We start from the raw sequence: 20461 nt of genomic DNA on the forward strand, positions 1-20461 counted from the left end.
TCTCTGTCCAACAAGTTTTATTTCCTTGATCTGCAGATTTCGCAAGAAAGGAAACCAATGAAACAGGATCCTTCAAATATGGTGAATGCTGTAACAAGCGCACCTTCTCCGCCTTTTGAAATGAAGCTCATGTTCAATCAAGTCAAGGTTACAAATGTTGTACCTTGTTCCTCATTTGTACATTTGAAAATGGACAATTGTAAACTGCCCTACTGTGCTGTCACACAGAGTGATGATCTTTAATCCATTTACAAACAACCTTAGGTTTACAAGCGAACAGTAACTGCACTCTGAGTCACAGCATTATACAAAACCGTGTTGTCAATCGGCACAAACTGTTTTGTTAGCAGTTTGATCACCTCCTGAGCTCCAGCACCTATTACAGTGTTTTTGTAGAGGGGAGTTGGGAGAAGGGAGGAGGGTAAAGTTTCGGCGAGAAATGAAAAACAAATTACACACTTAGCAGGACAAAAATGAGAATGATCATAATTTTGACATAGAATGGTACACACCGTGATATGGAATTGCATTGTTGGGCTTCTGTATTTCATGTCAATGAATGTGCAGAGTGAACACAAAACTGTAAGAGCTCCAATAATTGTGGCGAACTTACCCCCAACAAATGCAGCAACCGGATGAAGTTCAGACACAGCGCAGCGGCAACTAGGGCATGGGTAAATGGTGAGGGATAGGGCAGCAGAAGCAAAAACAGGAAGGAAAATAAAAGGAAGAACACATGATGGAACAAAAACCTCGTTGGATGAATCTGCAATTGGCTGGGGATACTGTCGAGAGTGCTTCCACTTTTACCCGAACACTTGGTGTTGCAATGATAGAGTTACAGCTTCCATGAACATGCTGTCAAGAAACATTTAATATGCCTGGCATATCTACTCCTGCAAGTGAAACATTGGGCATTTTAATTTGTTATAAAAAGTCACCAATAATGGGTCACAGCCAATATGACATCACAAAGCAAAGGCTATGGCAGCCCTGTTGACTTCTTGGGGAGTGAACACAATCATATAAAATATGATGGTGGCAACTGAAGTCAGGCTCAAGTCAAGGGTGTGGTGGCTTAAACTCAATCTAATTATTACATACATACTGGAAGGATGAAGGAAGTTGTAATTGAAAAAAGAAGCAGAAGGGAGAAAAGTGGAAGGAGGGGTGTTGGAGATGGGAACAAGAGAATATATGTGGAAAGAGGGTGGGCCAAAACGGGGACAGACGGAAAGACACACGGATACGGACACGGATACACACAATTTCCTGCCATCCTCTCTCTTGTAATTTTTTTCCCGTTCCTTTTTTCCTTTGTTTAATTAATATGTGACCGACGTTGCCTTTTTACCCTCCAGTCACCTTGCTCTTCCATAAGCCTCAGTCATGTATGTATGTATGAATGAATAAATGAATGAATGTATGTATGTATGTATGTATGTATGTATGTATGTATGTATGTATGTATGCATGTATGCCTCCGTTTGCCAGACCCCTATGAGTCGAGGGTACAATATGCACAAGTAAATACAGGGATAAGGGTAGACAAAATACCATCGATAAAAAGGACAGACCAGATGGTCAACAGACACAAGTGGAGATGAGGGGACACGTAAACTTATATACAAAGAGAGAAATAACCCACTATGGCACCAAAAATAAATACCGAGATGTGCACACCGAGCGAGGGCTTGAGCAAGCAGGAGCTGGTTTTGGGTTCAGTGTGGCTTGTGCAGGCTGCTGTTGCACAGAATGCCTTTGTTGGGGCCATCCTGTCCTGCAGGGCGGGCCCTAGAAACAGTGTTCCACCCCCAGCAGGGTTCTCCAGCCGACCTCACCACCTTGGCCCACGGTGCGCCAGCCAAACAGTTTGTAATGTTGCCTTTAAAAGCAACTGCTCAAGTCTTCACCCGGTCTCACTCAAAAAAGGGAGATTTTACACACCAAACGTATTCTTATACTGTCTTAAAGTTAACACTTGCCGTCTCATCGGCGCATGTTTACCAAGCCAACTTTCCTCGAGCCAAATAGCGATTACAAGATGAATCAACGCAACGTGATCACATGGTCCAGTGTATTGTAACAGTATGTACAGTGCCTACATAAAGTCGAGTATCCCCTTTCACCTTTTGTTGCCTTACAGTCTAGAATTAAGTGGCATTAAATCAGATTCCCCCCCCACCCTTTATTTACACATTGTAACCCACAACTTAAAGTGAAAAACAAATTTTACAAATTTCAGAAAATTTATTAAAAATACAAAACAGAATATCTTGGTTGGATAAGTGTCCACCCCACTTATAATAGCAATTGTAAACGAGAAGGGAACTCGGTAGAGCACATACCTCACCAATAATGCCTAGCCATTTTAAGCATAGGTTCTCTTTCGCTTATCATGCTTCGGCGAGTGCCTGTATAGCTTGATTCTCGATCTGCAGAGCTTTCTGCACTCAAGAAATGGAAGAACTGGCTGGTTTGTTGAGCTTGATTGCTCTTGTTCACAAACACCTCTTCTTGAGTGTGCTCTGCAGGCAGTTCTGTCTAATGCGTGGCTCTCCCAGTCCGTAATGGGCAGGCCACATTTCCCGAGACCTGCCTTCAGGGAATCCTGGAAACTTACTTAGCCTTGGCCTACCTTATTGGTGATGACCAAGTTTAAGTTGAGAGTATATGACTGCCTTGGGAATCTTGGCATCAGTCCTACATGTCCACTCCATCTGACCTGAGCCTTAATAATGGCTGCTTAAATTCCAGTCATGGTTGTTCTATTCCATACTCAGTGTTCGGCACTTTATCCTGTCACTTGATGTTGATGATGTTTAAAATACATTTCATGTGGAACTGGTCCAGCTGCTTTATATGTCAGGCATAAATAGTCCATATTTCACAAGCATACAGCAGGTCAGTATGACGACAGCTTTGTCGACTGCAAGTTTAGTTTTTTTTAGAGAGTTTCACACCCCTCTTCTGCCATAGTCTCTTGCCCGGTCGGGCAATGGGAGCTTGCTTTGGTTATTCCATTTGCCATTTCACTGTCGATACATACATTTCTGGAGAATGTACAACTGAGATTGGTAAAGTTCAGGGTTATGTCATTGACAGCAATAGGAGGTGAAACATATTCACAGTTAGGTGGTGGTTTGTGCAATACCTTCATTTTCTTTAAGCTGATAGTAAGCCCAAAGGTGTTGGCTGTGTTTGAAAAACACTTCATGATATGCTGGAAACCATGCACAGAACGTGATAGGAGAACGCAGTCATCAACGAACAGTAGCTCCCTCACGATCATATTTAACACTTTGGTTGAACATTTCAGACATCTAAGGTTGAAGAGCTTTTCATCTGTTCTGAACTGGATGTATAATCCATCATCATTGTCTTCAAATGTTCCAAAAGCAGCGAAGAACATGCTGAAGAGAATAGGGGCGATAGCACAACGCTGCGTCACACCATGACATCAAAGGGGTCTATGCATTCAGAAGAATCCACAACTCTGACAGTCATTCCATCATTTTAGGAAACCAAGGCATTTAGAATCATTGGTATCTCCCACGGTGAGGCCGAGTCTTTTTTGCCTCTCACTCTCTCATCACAGGCAGGTCAGTGGTCTTTCTGTCTTCTACCGTCTCCTTTCCGGTCTCGCTCCCCCTGCTCTGTCTGCGATCCCCCCCCCATATTTTCACAGGGTGCTAAAGATCCACCAGAAACCCCATCCATCCATCCATCCATTGGGACTATACTCTTTGCAGAGCGTTGGTGCTGCCGTTGCAAACTCTTTGGCTATTGGACACAATCCTGGATGGGTCACCACTCCAACACAGTATACCACCATGCTGGCACTCATTTTGCCGACCTCGGAAGGATGACAGGCAGAGTCAACTCCACCTGGTATTAATTCAACAGCCGAGTAGGATTTGAACTCAGGATCATAGGATCCCAAGCCCACCACCCTAACCATTAAGCCAACACCAGGCATGCCAGCAACCCCCTTCTGGTAAAACTACCAAAATCAAGAATCACGCCTCACCTTCATTCTTTCATTCCTCTTTTTTTCCCACCTTTGGAATAAACTCCCTCACTCTATTCAATCCCATTCTTCCCTCCAGGCCTTCAAAACAGCTGTTCACCACCACCTATCATCCCCCATCCAAAACCATGATCTTTTCTACCCCCATTAATCCACCCCAAACCCACCTCCTTCAAATTCCCTGCTTTCCTTCCCGAAAGTTCCCCGTCGTGTAAGGACCTGCAAGTCCCTGTGGTGTCCATCTTGTTTATCCCGTGTTTCTCACCCCATCCCTCTCCCTTCCACAGATCTCCGAATGTCTCTGTTCCCGACTGTTTTGTCCTTCCCTTTCTCACCTATCTTGTCTCCTGCCCCCCCCCCCCCACCCACCATTGTGCGATCTGTGTGTTAGCTCTCATACGAGCCTCAACATTGTATACAAAAAAAGAAAAAGAAAAGAAAAAAATCTGTTGTTAACAACATTTCTCTTGTACATGTCAAATCATAAAGATCAGGTCACTCGTACTTCTGCCTTTTTGATGCTACTTTGACTTTCTGGTAGAATGCACTCTGCTATGTGTCTGATCGGTCTACTGAGTTGAATAACTCTGTTGTTAACCATGATAGAAACATAATTCAAACAGCAATTCCAATGTTTTTAGTGTCAATCAACCAGATGGCATCTTTTTCAAGGGCATCAGATGCATCAAATACCACACTGTAAGAGGCATATCTGATTATGTCATACTTGATTCCAATATGGGTATGAAAGTGAAAAAGGTCAATATTCCAGATTTCAGTTTAATGCAAACAACTCCTGAATGTATCAATCATTTCAGACAAAACCTAGATAATTTTAGGAACAAACGTCGACACCTGGTCAAGGATGCCAGAGATTAATTAAATGAACCCCTATAGGTGCCCCCTAGTGGCAGAAAAATCACAACCGTGCCACCTATATAGGTTTTTCTGGTTTCTCATCGTCACTGACGACGCAGTTCCCTTAATTTTCCTGTGAAGACTTCATAACAAGTGCCACCACATATGCACAGGGCAGTGCAAACTGACTTTATTGTGGAATTTGTTCAATAACATTTGCAGTTCCCTCTGCAGGACTTGGTACACTTGCATGCAATAAGCTCGAGGCAAGCTTTCTCGGCAATAGGTAGAACTGTCCACTTAGGCCTGAAATTGTCCTGATCGGTCTCCCAGCCCCAGTCAGATGGACTAGGAACTTTTGGAAGCCGTTCAAGGCATTGTTCCCAGATATGTCTGGCTTGATATACTGATCTCCTTGTGTGCTCCTCGAGGGCTGCCTTTGTAGGCAGAATGTTATCAAGGGTCCTTGACATTCTGGAAAACAGTGTCATTATTGCAGTGTTCACATTAACATGATCACTGGTACGACAGTACAGGAGCACAACAAAGCGTTCAAGTTTTTCCATGATATTCTCCGGTAGAATTGGTGACTGGTGATGACAAGAATGCAAAACACTCAGTGATCTCTGGCCACAACGCCAAGTATTCCACGCAGACTTCTTGCCATTATTTGCAAAGGAGGATGTAGTGTCACATCCTGAGAAAGCATGAAAAAAGGGCAAACCTTTTGCTATTTCAGGGCCAATTGCTGTTGCTATTTCATGCACGGGAATGTATCGGAATTCCTTTCCTGTACCAAACGCTATCCATAGTTTTTCAAGGATTTCCAAGTTCTGAAAATGATCCACAGCCAAAACAACAACGTCCGTGTCAACAGTCCTGATCATCACCTCTTTAAAACCAGAATTCAGGGCATCTTTCACATGGAGTAGAATCCTGGTGTCAGCCTCCTCATGTGAGCAAGGCTGTAGTCCATCCAAGTTGTGGTTCATATTAGAGCTGACAACTGACTCATGAACAGTGGATATGATAACCCTGTCGCCAGTGTCCTTTGAAACGCTCTCAGCACCTAGGAACTGGAAGAGTTCATCCTTGTTGTCATCATTGCGAAGGAAGTTATTCCAATTTCCTGGCAGCTTCACATTTGGAGACATACGTCTATGAGCCCCTGTCCCTCTATTTTCTCTTGCTGTAAGCTTCAAAGTGTTTCTCCGATAAACATCCCAAACAATATCGACTCGAAGAGACCTTTCTAGCTCTGAAACTACATATGGTACAAATACCTCCCTGGCATATTCCCCAAAGGTCCTGGATTCTCCAATTGGCAGAAAGTGCACCACTGCAGCACCATCAAATATTTTTACTTCAGCAGTTGGGGTATTCAAGTAGGCTGATTTTCTGCGAAATTGAAGACATCCAAGGAGATCAGATTTCTTTCCTTGCCTAAGTTTCCCTGCTGTAGATAATGATGGTGGAAATTTCTGATTCTCGTGCTTGAAAAATTCCTCTAGATTTCCTTCTCTTGAATGGCTACCTATCTGCAATCTAGCAAACAAAGAACAGTCACTCTTGAGTTCAGAGATATTCTGCTTCTCCTTCGATTGGGCCGCCTTATTCGGTCGACTGAATAGTGGAAATGTGTTCCTTGATATTGGTGCACTGACTGGTGTTTCATTTTTTAAGAGCCTGTCCTCAATGAAAGTACTGTACTGTTTTTCTGCTGTTGCATGGATCTGTTGGATAGTTTTAACAACAGTCATCGGCATGATTTCCTGGGTGTGTAATGTAAGCAAATCCTTACTACAATCAAGAAATGGATTTCCTAATTCTTCTAAGGTCGAGAGAAGACCACAAACATCTTCAAAAAAGGATTTCTGTGAACTATGGGTTTGTTCGTGATGCTTGTCATCAGCATCGTTACCATCATTGGGATCAAACTGTTCTTCAAATTCAGCTATTATGGCTGACAACTGAGGGCCAGCCACCATCCATCTACGTAGGGCACCAGGGTTTTTGGTGAGGCCGATGGCACCCCCATCACCTTTCACACGCGCATTCAGATGTTCATGGGCTTGGTCAAGTCCTATGGCAGAGAATGAATGTCCTGTTTTATTTGAAGTAAAGGCACCACGCATGAACTGCTCATAAACATCTGGACATCTTTGGTGAAGAGTGGTCATGTCACGTACGTGCACAGGAACCCATCTAGCATAGTGAACATGATCCATTGCAAAGAACCATGGGGCCAATTTAGCCAAGGATTCTGTGTATAACTCGAAATCAGATGTCCGAAGTGCTCTAATGAAAGCAAGCAATGTTAACTCAAGGTTCTTTGAATTTCACTAGATTTGTTTCAAATGATTGAAAACCTGTTCCAGTCCCTTCGACATGACCTCGTCCTCGTCCTCGTCCTCGCCAGGACTGTGAAAGTGATTCGGATGTTGTCCTCCGACAAAGAATGCACAAGGTCCAGTCTATTGGTGGCCTCTGAACTTCAACTACATCACTTGGTTTAACGAGCTGGAACTGTTTCTCCATCATTCACACCATGTCATTGCAACCTGAAAATAAAGAACTTTTATTTCATAATGTTATCTCAATGTTTTCACTTATTTTAATGCTAAATTTGTGCCATATGCCTTGAGACGCCAATTTTCTCACAACAAAGGCATGAAACAAAGAATAAGAAATGAACAAATATTATATAGACACACCATATCCTGTTATGTGTTTAGAGCAGTATAATACAACAAATATAGACGAAATGCCATATTTTGGCAGCCATATTTATAATCAAAATGGTGGGCACGAGGGGGCACGGATTTTTGGGGTCCATATTTTTTTTAAGATCCCCAGGGGTAGTAGTAATCCTGTGCAAAGTTTCATGCTTTCTGCAAAAACTGAACGATTCTGGTGAAAATCCTGCATTAGCCGCTGAACTAATTCCAGTCACTGCAAATCCAAATTCTTTGGAAGACTCGTGACCATCGGCCTCATATTTAGCGAGATGGTGAACTTCATCTTGGAGGGCAGCATTCTGTAGACTGTAAAGCACTCTGCAACTCTAAAGTACTAATTATTTTGTATCACCATTGCCTTAAAAAAAAAGAAAGTCTGAAGAGTTTTGTTGTCTCTATCCTCATTGTTATGCAATTAAATCAAATACATTGAATTATGTGACTAGGTTCAGTGTGCATCACGTGGGATGATGTCACGCTGCATCATGAAAGGAACCAGGTGAGGCATTCATGGGTTGAGACACAATAAAGGTTCATCGTCATGTTGAATGGATTTATGGCATTTCTCTTGATTTCTTGATACCTCAATATAATAAGTTGGAAATAAAAAGTGAATATTTTGTTTTGTCACTGGCAGTGTTTGATAAAATGGCGAATGTAAAGAAGCAGATAGTCGACTCGGAGCACTGTGCTTTTCAGTCAGAAATCACAATCATTAGTTACCTCGGCCACCGAAGGCAGACAGAGGTTATGTTTTCACCCCTGTTTGTCTGTCTGTGAGCAGGATATCTCAAAAAGGTAGAGACGGATTTGGACGAAACCTGGTGAAGAGGTTGGGTGTGTGACAAGAGCAAATTGATTCGATTTTGGTGAAGATCCAGATCCAGTTACGATAATTTTTCAGTTTTTAAAGTGATTCTTCATAATTGAGAGATAAGGCCAAAAAACGATATATTGCACGGTATATTATAAAAATAGCTCTGCAAAGCGGGCGTTACCCCTCAGCCCATGCATTGTAAAAGGAAGCAGTGATATCACGATGATGCAGTCAGTTAGAGCACGTTGGACGTTATATCGAAAATCAATCAGACTTCAAGATCGCTACCGTGGCGGCTAGTGAAAATCGCAGCACGCCCATTTTCGAAAGGAACCTTCCTCTACTCAACCCCAACACACCCTGCAAAAATGGATTGAATCGGACAAGGCGTTCTCCTCAAAATGGACGGAAACCAATTTCAAGATGGCTGTCATGGAGGCCACATTGAAAATCGCAGCGCGCCCATTTTCGAAAGGAACCTTCCTCTACTCAACCCCAACACACCCTGCAAAAATGGATTTAATCGGACAAGGCGTTCTCCTCGAAATTGACAGAAACCAAAAGTTGACGGACGCCCGAACACCGAAGTATGAACTTTGACCTCTGTGACCTTGAAAAGTAGGTCAAATCAAAAACCCGGGTTATATATCATGTATCCTCATCAGATATACCTGTGATAAAAAATTGGCGATGATCCAGCCATTCGTTCAGGAGAAATAGCCATTTTCTAGGTTTTCAGTTTTGGCCCCCTGGTGGCCTAGCCGAGAATCAAATTGTGCTCATTATTGAAAGGAACCTTCGTCTACCCAGCCCCAACACACACTGCAAAAAATTGATTTAATCGGACAAGGCGTTCTCCTCGAAATCTACGGAAACCAATTTCAAGATAGTTGCCATGGAGGCCACATTGAAAATCGCAGCGCACCCATTTTCGAAAGGAACCTTCCGCTACTCAACCCCAACACACAGTGCAAAAATGGATTTAATCGGACAAGGCGTTCTCCTCGAAATCGACGGAAACCAATTTCAAGATGGCTGCCATGGAGGCCACATTGAAAATCGCAGCGCGCCCATTTTCGAAAGGAACCTTCCTCTACTCAACCCCAACACACCCTGCAAAAATGGATTTAATCGGACAAGGCGTTCTCCTCGAAATTGACGGAAACCAAAAGTTGACGGACGCCCGAACACCGAAGTATGAACTTTGACATCTGTGACCTTGAAAAGTAGGTCAAATCAAAAACCCGGGTTATATATCATGCATCCTCATCAGATATACCTGTGATAAAAATTTGGCGATGATCCAGCCATTCGTTCAGGAGAAATAGCCATTTTCTACGTTTTCAGTTTTGGCCCCTTGGTGGCCTAGCCGAGAATCAAATTGTGTTCATTATCGAAAGGAACCTTCGTCTACCCAGCCCCAACACACACTGCAAAAATGGATTTAATCGGACAAGGCGTTCTCCTCGAAATCGACGGAAACCAATTTCAAGATGGCTGCCATGGAGGCTACATTGAAAATCGCAGCACGCCCATTTTCGTAAGGAACCTTACTCAACTCAACCCCAACACACCCTGCAAAAATGGATTTAATCAGACAAGGCGTTCTCTGCGAAATTGACGGAAACCAAAAGTTGACAGACGGACGCCCGGACAACGCCTGTGACGACAATACCCCTTAGCCCAATTCGGGCTGAGGGGTAAAAAGTTGTGGATAGATGATAAAAGTTGTGGATAGATGATAAAAGTCGGTGGATGATTTGGCAAATTGACAAGAACAAGGCGATTAGATTTTGGTTGAGGTCCAGATGCAGATCCGGCCTATCAGTGGGATCCAAAATGTAAACTGTTCAGTCTGGCAGAGGTATGAGTTCCACTGAGTGCCATTAGAGTTAAAATATACCATACTAAGCTTGTTAAGAAATACAAGTTGAGCACCCTAAGTATGGTCACCCTTAGTATGGTCACGAATAAACGATTTGGCAGTACGTCGTCCTGACGAGCTCATAAAAGGGCGAAATCTGGATCGGCAGCCCTGCTTTCATTTATTTGTGAACATAAAGACAAATCTCAGTATTCAAAGACCGAAGTGCCACACGGACGCCGTTCTAGTTTGGAGGTGATGTGTCGGCATAATTTATGTGCATGACGTCCATGTCAAGTCACATCTAGGGTCAGGGTGTTCCTTTTGTTTAAGTTATTATTTCTGCCTGCAAACCTCCTAACTGGTAATCAGGAGGGGAGAGAAAATTTGTGTGTGGCAGATGCACTTGTTGCTGACAGCTCGTGCAGCACGTGCTGTGATAGGACTCGGTCTGTGCCCTGATGCCTCGTGAAGTTATGAGGTTATCTTGTTGTAGAGCCGGGCGTCGGCGGCGAGCACGGCCGCTAGGTGGAGCAGTAGAGTCGGCTCCACCGAACACCCGGAATCGAGATCTCCGAGAGGCACGGGTCCCTTACAGGACCGTGGTCGCCAATACTTCGACGGCGTGAGGTAGGGTCCACTTGTCTAACTCCAATTTACCGAAGTACTCACGCCATCCAACTACCGGGGAAACCACACTCTCGGCCGACTCTGTCCGATCCGAGTCGCGGTAACGGCTCGGATCCAGCGTAACCGAGCGGAGTTACCAGAGCCGCGCCGGACTGAATGCACAATTTGCCGCTTCCAAATTTCTCAACACACACCATGCTAAGCCAATAAAAGAAACACAAAAACGAGCTGAAACATTCAACAAGAGGGGGTATTTATTCACAATAATCGGGGGAACAAGGGGAGCACATAAGGGCAGAGTTATCGCGACTTTAACGAATGCAATGTACAATGAACACAGGCACTTAACAGTTTCTACTTGTAGACTGGGCCCACAGACACACACGCACACACCCAAAATAAATTATGGCCGCGGGCTTTATACGGCCCTTCAGCTTGGGAGGGAAGGCGAGCTGAGAGCAAGAGCCTGCACTTGCACCTGCCCGCCTCGTGCGGTGTGGTCGAGCTTGTCCGGTGGCGGGTCTCAAATCCACCGCCTCAACGCAGCACCAAGCACCAGGGACGAGGGACAGAATGACGGACGCCAGCCAGCATGAAGGCGGATGAGGCGGACGAGGCGGGAGACGACAGGCGCTCAAGGCCGGAAAAGCTTCCACGGATCAGACGACACCAGGCGAGGCCGACCCAGACAGCCAGACAGAACGCCCCGATCACTATTCCTCTCCCGAGGTGGGAGGGATTTCTTCCCTGGCCACTTGCCTCCTGATTAGACTGTTGCGTCGCCCGATTCGCTGGCCGTCCCTCATTGGACAGGCCCACGGAAGGCGGGGCAATTCCCACCCTTCTGGATGGAGTCCCGATCTGAGGAGATGAGCCTTCTGATTGGACGAAGGGCGCGCTTGCCCTCGTGGGCGGAGTCGGCTCTGGAGCGAGGGGTCCCACCCACGTCCGCAACCAGAAACACATGCGCTATGGCGTCGGTACGGCTGGTGTTGTTGTTATAAGTGTAAAAATCCTATCTATAAAATAACTTCGCAGCACATGCACATTTAATTCCCATTAGACTAGGGACGGGACCCTAACTAGAAACACGTACTTACCGATATAACTGTTCTATAAGGACCTGAATGTTGAGTGCAGTAAGCTTCCAAATTCGTAACAATATTTGTGCATAAATAAATAAATAATAATTTATTTTGTGCATAAATAAATAAATAATAATTAAAAAAAAAATATATATATATATTGTGACTGTTTTGGAAATGCACCCCAAGGGAGAGCATACATGGACAGTTATTGAGAAATGAAGATGAGTAATTTCATTCGTTTATGTGTCGGTAGACCTTTGCCCCATGTCGGAGGGTGTGGGGGGGACATGCACTGAGGTGAGTTTGTGTATCCCCGGTGTGACATCTTCCCCCTCCCCCATCCTCTACTACTTTCAATCCACCATTCGTCTGTTCCAACAATTCCCCCTCTGCCTTTCTCAATCCACCAATAATACCCTTCACCAAGCCTCAATTCAATAACCCCTCTTTCATCTCGTCAGTCTTTCTTTCAAACCCACAGGGTTATTCTTGTCCTTTGGTGCGTCTGTCTTCCTTACATCTCAAATCGACTCATTCTTTTACTATTTACCACCAACTACCCATCGCTCACTGTAAACAACTGATCCTCCAGATCAGCACTGAATTGCATTTCCCGCATTCTTACTCCCCTATGCTTCCTTAATCTTCCTTCTTGCACTTCACACATTCGTGGCACAAAGCACAATGCTTGTTGCATTCATAATACAAGTACAACGCTCTTCCCATACGCAATGAAGTATGGCACTTCTCATAAGTGAACAGTACGTCCAGTACAAAGGACGTTTTGCATGGCAGGGAGGGGCTTAGGGTGCCTTCCGCATCTTTAGTGCATGAGGGGTGGGGTGAGGACTGTGTTGAAGGCTCCCTCAGGGACAGCAACATTTTCCACAAGCTGCGTTGTGGACACGAGCCCATAGGATGCGCACCAATGAGAAAGGGGCTCGCACGAGACGGGACTCAAGAAAGCGACATCCTAACAGGAGAAGAAAGCCCAGAATCGTCTCAAAGCTTGTCCGGCGAGGAGCATAAAGGAGCGCAGTGTGTGGAGGAGAGAAGGAAGGAGCCCATAGTGCAAAGAAGAGCAGAATAGAAAGGCCAGAATGCAGTTTGGTTCGTGTGTAGCTGCTTGTCCGACCGAGGTGCACAACAGAAATGGAGAGGCGTGCCCTATTGGCATATCTGGGATGCCAGATAGGACTTGCCTACTGATGCTGGATGCCTCAAGAGATGCGGCTGCGCATCCCATTGCACCGCATCACCACTCTACAGCCAATCTTTCTGATCTTTCCACCTCCGTGCCCTGTATATTTGGACCAGCACAGCCCCATTGGGTTGTGTGAGGTGAGGGAAGGCATTGACCCCATGCTCCATTCTTTTTATTTTTTCAGTTCTTCTTGCCCTCTTCTTCTTCGTGGATTGAATGATGGCCATTCGTCTTTTGTCTTCGTAAGATTGTCTAGGAATACGTGTTAGGATTAAGTCTGCTCTTCTGTGCCTTTTGCCTGTAAATAATGTGCTTTCACTATTGCTTGCTTGTGTGTGGACAAATAAATAGATTGTTGGTTGTTCTTAAAAATCTGTCTCGGTTATCCTTCCCTTTGTAGTAGTGGTCTCGGGGAACATGGGTCACACACCGCTCTCTTTCCTCCGAGCGCGGTGTGCACATTGGTCAAGACGTGCTGAAGGGTGACATCATCCTCCCCGCGAGGGTGCTGTGCTAGATCTGCCTTCATTTGTCAGCAGTCTATGCCATACACGTGATCTCCCGACTTAACATGGGGTCGATGCACAGTGGTCCCAATCTGTTTTTCAAACGCCCGGGAAGGACATAGGTGGCTTGCTGGAAGGCGGGGCGGTCTCGGCTGTTCGAGAAATGTGAAGGAATGGCAAGCACACTTGTGCCTCGTTTTGAAAAGCTCCACGTTTAACGGAGTTGGACTTGAGCCTGATTGTGGGCCAAAGTTGTCCGTGGGCGAGGTGAGATGATGGTTCCGAGGTGCAGGAAAGTGGTGGAATGAGGTTGATGTGGTTGTGGAGTTGAAGCGTCGTTTTTGGTTGAGGCAATGTGTATTGCGGTAGAAGGCTGGAAAGGCGAGCCTGAATAGTGCTGTTTGAATGAGAACGAAGTCTGGTGTATATTTGAAGCAGGCAGGGTGGTTATCGCCGGCAATGTGGGAGAATTGTGGTGAAGACAGCTAAGGTAGTTGAGATGGCAGTTTGGTTGTGGCACGCAGATTTGAACAGGTTTTGGCACGCGTATGCAAATTAGGCTGCGAGCAACATGTGTTTGGTCATGTGCAGGGAAAAAAATGGAGAATAATGGGGGGGGGGGAACCCTACCTAATCCCTCACAATGTATATGCCTGCTGTAACCCATGAGACATAAGGAAAGGACCCTATCTGAAACAAGAAAAAACGAAAGAACTACCTCAGGAACTGCTGTATGTTGTGAGCCATTGCCTTGGGGGTCTTGGTTCTCAGAACCGTCACAATATATTTGCTAGATTGGAAAACACAACCTCTGGGATGGCAGTTCAGTTTACTAATGATATAAACAACAATATTTTGTCAAGTTTGTGGGGTTCTGCTCCACATTCTTCATGATATTTTGGGTGCACACTGTTGTTCAGTGTCTGGTTTTCAATCAAAAGTATGACAATGGGTGATGATGTGTTTAAAACCAGAATCACCTTAAAAAACAAAAGAAAAGATGAATAAAACAAACATAAAACTTGGGGGGGGGGGAAAAATCATAAAAGGAGATAACGTACAACTCAACGAGCATATTCTGAGGAGGAGATGTTGGAAGGTCCCATTCCTGCAGGAGTGAACTTGCCTCTGCATGCAGTAAGAGTACATCTGGCTCAATATTCTCCACATGTTCTCCTGTACAGGAATAAAATAAGATCATAATACCTGGACAAGCAAAACACATTACAATCAGCCAAAAGGTAATATAATTATTATAAGCAAACATGATGGCATTCTCCCCCTCACCCCAGTACCCCTCATTCTCCACACCAATCTGCTTCCAATATTTGTTTATCCAAGCGCACCAATCGAGTTATTCTCGCATTTTGATTTTTTGTTTACGTCCGTATCCCCATCCCCATTATTTATTACACCTGTTGCTTTCAAAGCAAGTTTCTTTGCATTTTAAGCCAAGGGATCGTACTCCAGCACAATCAAATTCCCCACAGAACCGTCCGTGCAAGTGCTGAAACCGATGCTTAGATAAACAAATGAATTGTAACCGAGATGCCCCACAACCAAGTCGTGTGCGCAGAATACCTCCGCTCGGTGTGTTGGGAGTTCATCTCCACGGGGCTCACATCACCCGTTCTGGATACAGTATAAAGAAATTCAAATTTATTCCACATGATTGAATCAGTACTCCTCCAAATATGGCCTTGCCAGAGGTATTGCTTGGGATAGACTAGTTTATTTTGCCTGACAATGCTCCTTTCCACAATAATTATTTCAGTGTACAAACTTTGGCCAAAGTATCAAGATGAAGTTTTCAATCATTCTCAGAGCTCGATTTGTAAAATTGATAACAAACACTATTCTTAATGAATTCTAAAATATTTTGAGAAAACCCGAATGCTTGGTGAGGTTTTCTGCTTCACAAGCTTCCCCAGTCGAAAGGATGAGGAATGCAATTTCTCAGGTAAATTCAATGTCATTTTAACAAAAAGGCTGGCAGGAATGACAAAGGTATGTATACTCATCTCTCAGCTGTATAACCTGGGTTCGGATCCCGACCCAGCTATAAAATGTCATCCCCGTGTCTCACATACAGTGAGAGACATCAATGTGTGTGCTGTTCATCAGGACGTTAATCTGGGGACTCATCTGTTGGAACTGGTTGTTGGTGGACGTTAAACGGTCCCATGGTGTCTTTTGTGAAGAATTATACAGTGTACGAGTTGTCACCTGCACTGTGAACAATTTACAAATTACTGTCCTGACCGATAGAGGGTACTGAATCAGCGGCCATGCTCGCAGCAATGATGAAACCAGCAGCCACATGGTGCACACAAATGAATGAATTTAAATGCATTTTTCGAGCTTTATGTCCAAGCTTCTTCGGTGGACTACTCCAAAGATACCATGCAGTGTGTTGTCTGTTCTCTTTTTTTTAGTTGTGGGAGGAACTCCATTTGAACTTTTTGACACAAGCATCAGAAAACGCTCCTTTCAAAGAGAAGCCAGCATTTATTTGCACATGGCAAAACCCACCAGGAAATCTTCCGTGCTGTAGAAAAAAGCGATCCACTGAACGTAACATCAAATAAAGGCCAAGATCTTCAGAAACTGACTCCTCATTACCTGCACAGGCAAAAAAAAAAAATCCATGCAGACAATCAGACCCTAAAGATATTTAAATTTAGGTTTTGCTAGTTACTGGCTCTTCTTCAAGCAGCCCTACACACACACACAGACACACACAGACAGAGAGAGACAGAGATACAGAGAGAGAGACAGAGAGACAGAGAGACAGAGAGACAGAGAGACAGAGAGACAGAGAGACAGAGAGACAGAGAGACAGAGAGCCAGAGAGACAGAGAGAGAGAGAGAGAGAGAGAGAGAGAGAGAGAGAGAGAGAGAGAGAGAGAGAGAGAGAGAGAGAGAGAGAGAGAGAGAGAGAGATAGATACAGAGAGAGAGAGAGAGAGAGATACAGAGAGAGAGAGAGAGAGAGAGAGAGAGAGAGAGAGAGAGAGATACAGAGAGAGAGAGAGAGAGATACAGAGAGAGAGAGAGAGAGATACAGAGAGAGAGAGAGAGAGATACAGAGAGAGAGAGAGAGATACAGAGAGAGAGAGAGAGAGATACAGAGAGAGAGAGAGAGATACATACACAGAGAGAGAGAGACAGAGAGAGAGAGAGAGAGAGAGAGAGAGAGAGAGAGAGATATAGAGAGAGATATAGAGAGAGATATAGAGAGAGATATAGAGAGAGATATAGAGAGAGATATAGAGAGAGATATAGAGAGAGATATAGAGAGAGATATAGAGAGAGATATAGAGAGAGATATAGAGAGAGATATAGAGAGAGATATAGAGAGAGATATAGAGAGAGATATAGAGAGAGATATAGAGAGAGATATAGAGAGAGATAGAGATAGAGATAGAGATAGAGATAGAGATAGAGATAGAGAGAGATATAGAGATAGAGATAGAGATAGACATAGAGATAGAGATAGAGATAGACATAGAGATAGATATAGAGATAGATATAGAGATAGATATAGAGATAGATATAGAGATAGATATAGAGATAGATATAGAGATAGATATAGAGATAGATATAGAGATAGATATAGAGATAGATATAGAGATAGATATAGAGATAGATATAGAGATAGATATAGAGATAGATATAGAGATAGATATAGAGATAGATATAGAGATAGATATAGAGATAGATATAGAGATCGATATAGAGATAGATATAGAGATAGATATAGAGATAGATATAGAGATAGATATAGAGATAGATATAGAGATAGATATAGAGATAGATATAGAGATAGATATAGAGATCGATATAGAGATCGATATAGAGATCGATATAGAGATAGATATAGAGATAGATATAGAGATAGATATAGAGATAGATATAGAGATAGATATAGAGATAGATATAGAGATAGATATAGAGATAGATATAGAGATAGATATAGAGATAGATATAGAGATAGATATAGAGATAGATATAGAGATAGATATAGAGATAGATATAGAGATAGATATAGAGATAGATATAGAGATAGATATAGAGATAGATATAGAGATAGATATAGAGATAGATATAGAGATAGATATAGAGATAGATATAGAGATAGATATAGAGATAGATATAGAGATAGATATAGAGATAGATATAGAGATAGATATAGAGATAGATATAGAGATAGATATAGAGATAGATATAGAGATAGATATAGAGATAGATATAGAGATAGATATAGAGATAGAGATAGAGATAGAGATAGAGATAGAGATAGAGATAGAGATAGAGATAGAGATAGAGATAGAGATAGAGAGATATAGAGAGAGATATAGAGAGAGATATAGAGAGAGATATAGAGAGAGATATAGAGAGAGATATAGAGAGAGATATAGAGAGAGATATAGAGAGAGATATAGAGAGAGATATAGAGAGAGATATAGAGAGAGATATAGAGAGATATATAGAGAGAGAGAGAGAGATATAGAGAGAGATATAGAGAGAGATATAGAGATAGATATAGAGATAGATATAGAGATAGATATAGAGATAGATATAGAGATAGATATAGAGATAGATATAGAGATAGATATAGAGATAGATATAGAGATAGATATAGAGATAGATATAGAGATAGATATAGAGATAGATATAGAGATAGATATAGAGATAGATATAGAGATAGATATAGAGATAGATATAGAGATAGATATAGAGATAGATATAGAGATAGATATAGAGATAGATATAGAGATAGATATAGAGATAGATATAGAGATAGATATAGAGATAGATATAGAGATAGATATACAGATAGATATAGAGATAGATATAGAGATAGATATAGAGATAGATATAGAGATAGATATAGAGATAGATATAGAGATAGATATAGAGATAGATATAGAGATCGATATAGAGATCGATATAGAGATCGATATAGAGATCGATATAGAGATAGATATAGAGATAGATATAGAGATCGATATAGAGATAGATATAGAGATCGATATAGAGATCGATATAGAGATCGATATAGAGATAGATATAGAGATAGATATAGAGATAGATATAGAGATCGATATAGAGATAGATATAGAGATAGATATAGAGATAGATATAGAGATCGATATAGAGATAGATATAGAGATCGATATAGATATCGATATAGAGATCGATATAGAGATAGATATAGAGATACATATAGAGATAGATATAGAGATAGATATAGAGATAGATATAGAGATACATATAGATATAGATATAGAGATAGATATAGAGATCGATATAGAGATCGATATAGAGATCGATATAGAGATAGATATAGACATAGATATAGAGATAGATATAGAGATAGATATAGAGATAGATATAGAGATAGATATAGAGATAGATATAGAGATAGATATAGAGAGAGATATAGAGAGAGATATAGAGAGAGATATAGAGAGAGATATAGAGAGAGATATAGAGAGAGATATAGAGAGAGATATAGAGAGAGATATAGAGAGAGATATAGAGATAGATATAGAGATAGATATAGAGATAGATATAGAGATAGATATAGAGATAGATATAGAGATAGATATAGAGATAGATATAGAGATAGATATAGAGATCGATATAGAGATCGATATAGAGATCGATATAGAGATCGATATAGAGATCGATATAGAGATCGATATAGAGATAGATATAGAGATAGATATAGAGATCGATATAGAGATCGATATAGAGATAGATATAGAGATAGATATAGAGATAGATATAGAGATAGATATAGAGATAGATATAGAGATAGATATAGAGATAGATATAGAGATAGATATAGAGATCGATATAGAGATCGATATAGAGATCGATATAGAGATAGAGATAGAGATAGATATAGAGATAGATATAGAGATAGATATAGAGATAGATATAGAGATAGATATAGAGATAGATATAGAGATAGATATAGAGATAGATATAGAGATAGATATAGATATAGATATAGATATAGATATAGATATAGATATAGATATAGAGATAGAGATAGAGATAGAGATAGAGATAGAGATAGAGAGAGAGATAGAGATAGAGAGACAGAGAGAGAGAGACAGAGAGAGGTGGGGAGAGAGAGAGATACAGAGAGAGAGAGATACAGAGAGAGAGAGATACAGAGAGAGAGATACAGAGAGAGAGATACAGAGAGAGAGATACAGAGAGAGAGATACAGAGAGAGATACAGAGAGAGATACAGAGAGAGATACAGAGAGAGATACAGAGATAGATACAGAGATAGATACAGAGATAGATACAGAGATAGATACAGAGATAGATACAGAGATAGATACAGAGATAGATACAGAGATAGATACAGAGATAGATACAGAGATAGATATAGAGATAGATATAGAGATAGATATAGAGATAGATATAGATATAGATATAGATATAGATATAGATATAGATATAGATATAGAGATAGAGATAGAGATAGAGATAGAGATAGAGATAGAGATAGAGATAGAGATAGAGAGAGAGAGAGAGAGAGAGAGAGAGAGAGGACAGAGAGAGAGAGATACAGAGAGAGAGAGATACAGAGAGAGAGAGATACAGAGAGAGAGATACAGAGAGAGAGATACAGAGAGAGAGATACAGAGAGAGAGATACAGAGAGAGATACAGAGAGAGATACAGAGAGAGATACAGAGATA

The 20461-nt window shown here is 42.0% G+C and overlaps 1 protein-coding gene across 1 annotated transcript in view; it reads right to left on the minus strand.

Annotated features, from left to right (window-relative positions):
* Window positions 1-20461, minus strand: part of NAE1 (NEDD8 activating enzyme E1 subunit 1) — a 77591-nt gene continuing 57130 nt past the window's right edge. Inside the window, exons 18-21 of the mRNA XM_085894907.1 lie at window positions 16268-16357; window positions 14797-14911; window positions 614-663; window positions 1-376 (exon numbers count right to left, since the gene is read on the minus strand). Coding sequence (XP_085751033.1) covers window positions 267-376; window positions 614-663; window positions 14797-14911; window positions 16268-16357 — 365 coding nt within the window. The 3' untranslated portion in view covers window positions 1-266. The remainder of the gene's footprint in view (window positions 377-613; window positions 664-14796; window positions 14912-16267; window positions 16358-20461) is intronic.

This window comes from Eptatretus burgeri, chromosome 9 (assembly GCF_056783735.1).
Source record: "Eptatretus burgeri isolate ZD-2024b chromosome 9, Ebu_testis_v1, whole genome shotgun sequence".
NCBI classification, from domain to species: domain Eukaryota; kingdom Metazoa; phylum Chordata; class Myxini; order Myxiniformes; family Myxinidae; genus Eptatretus; species Eptatretus burgeri.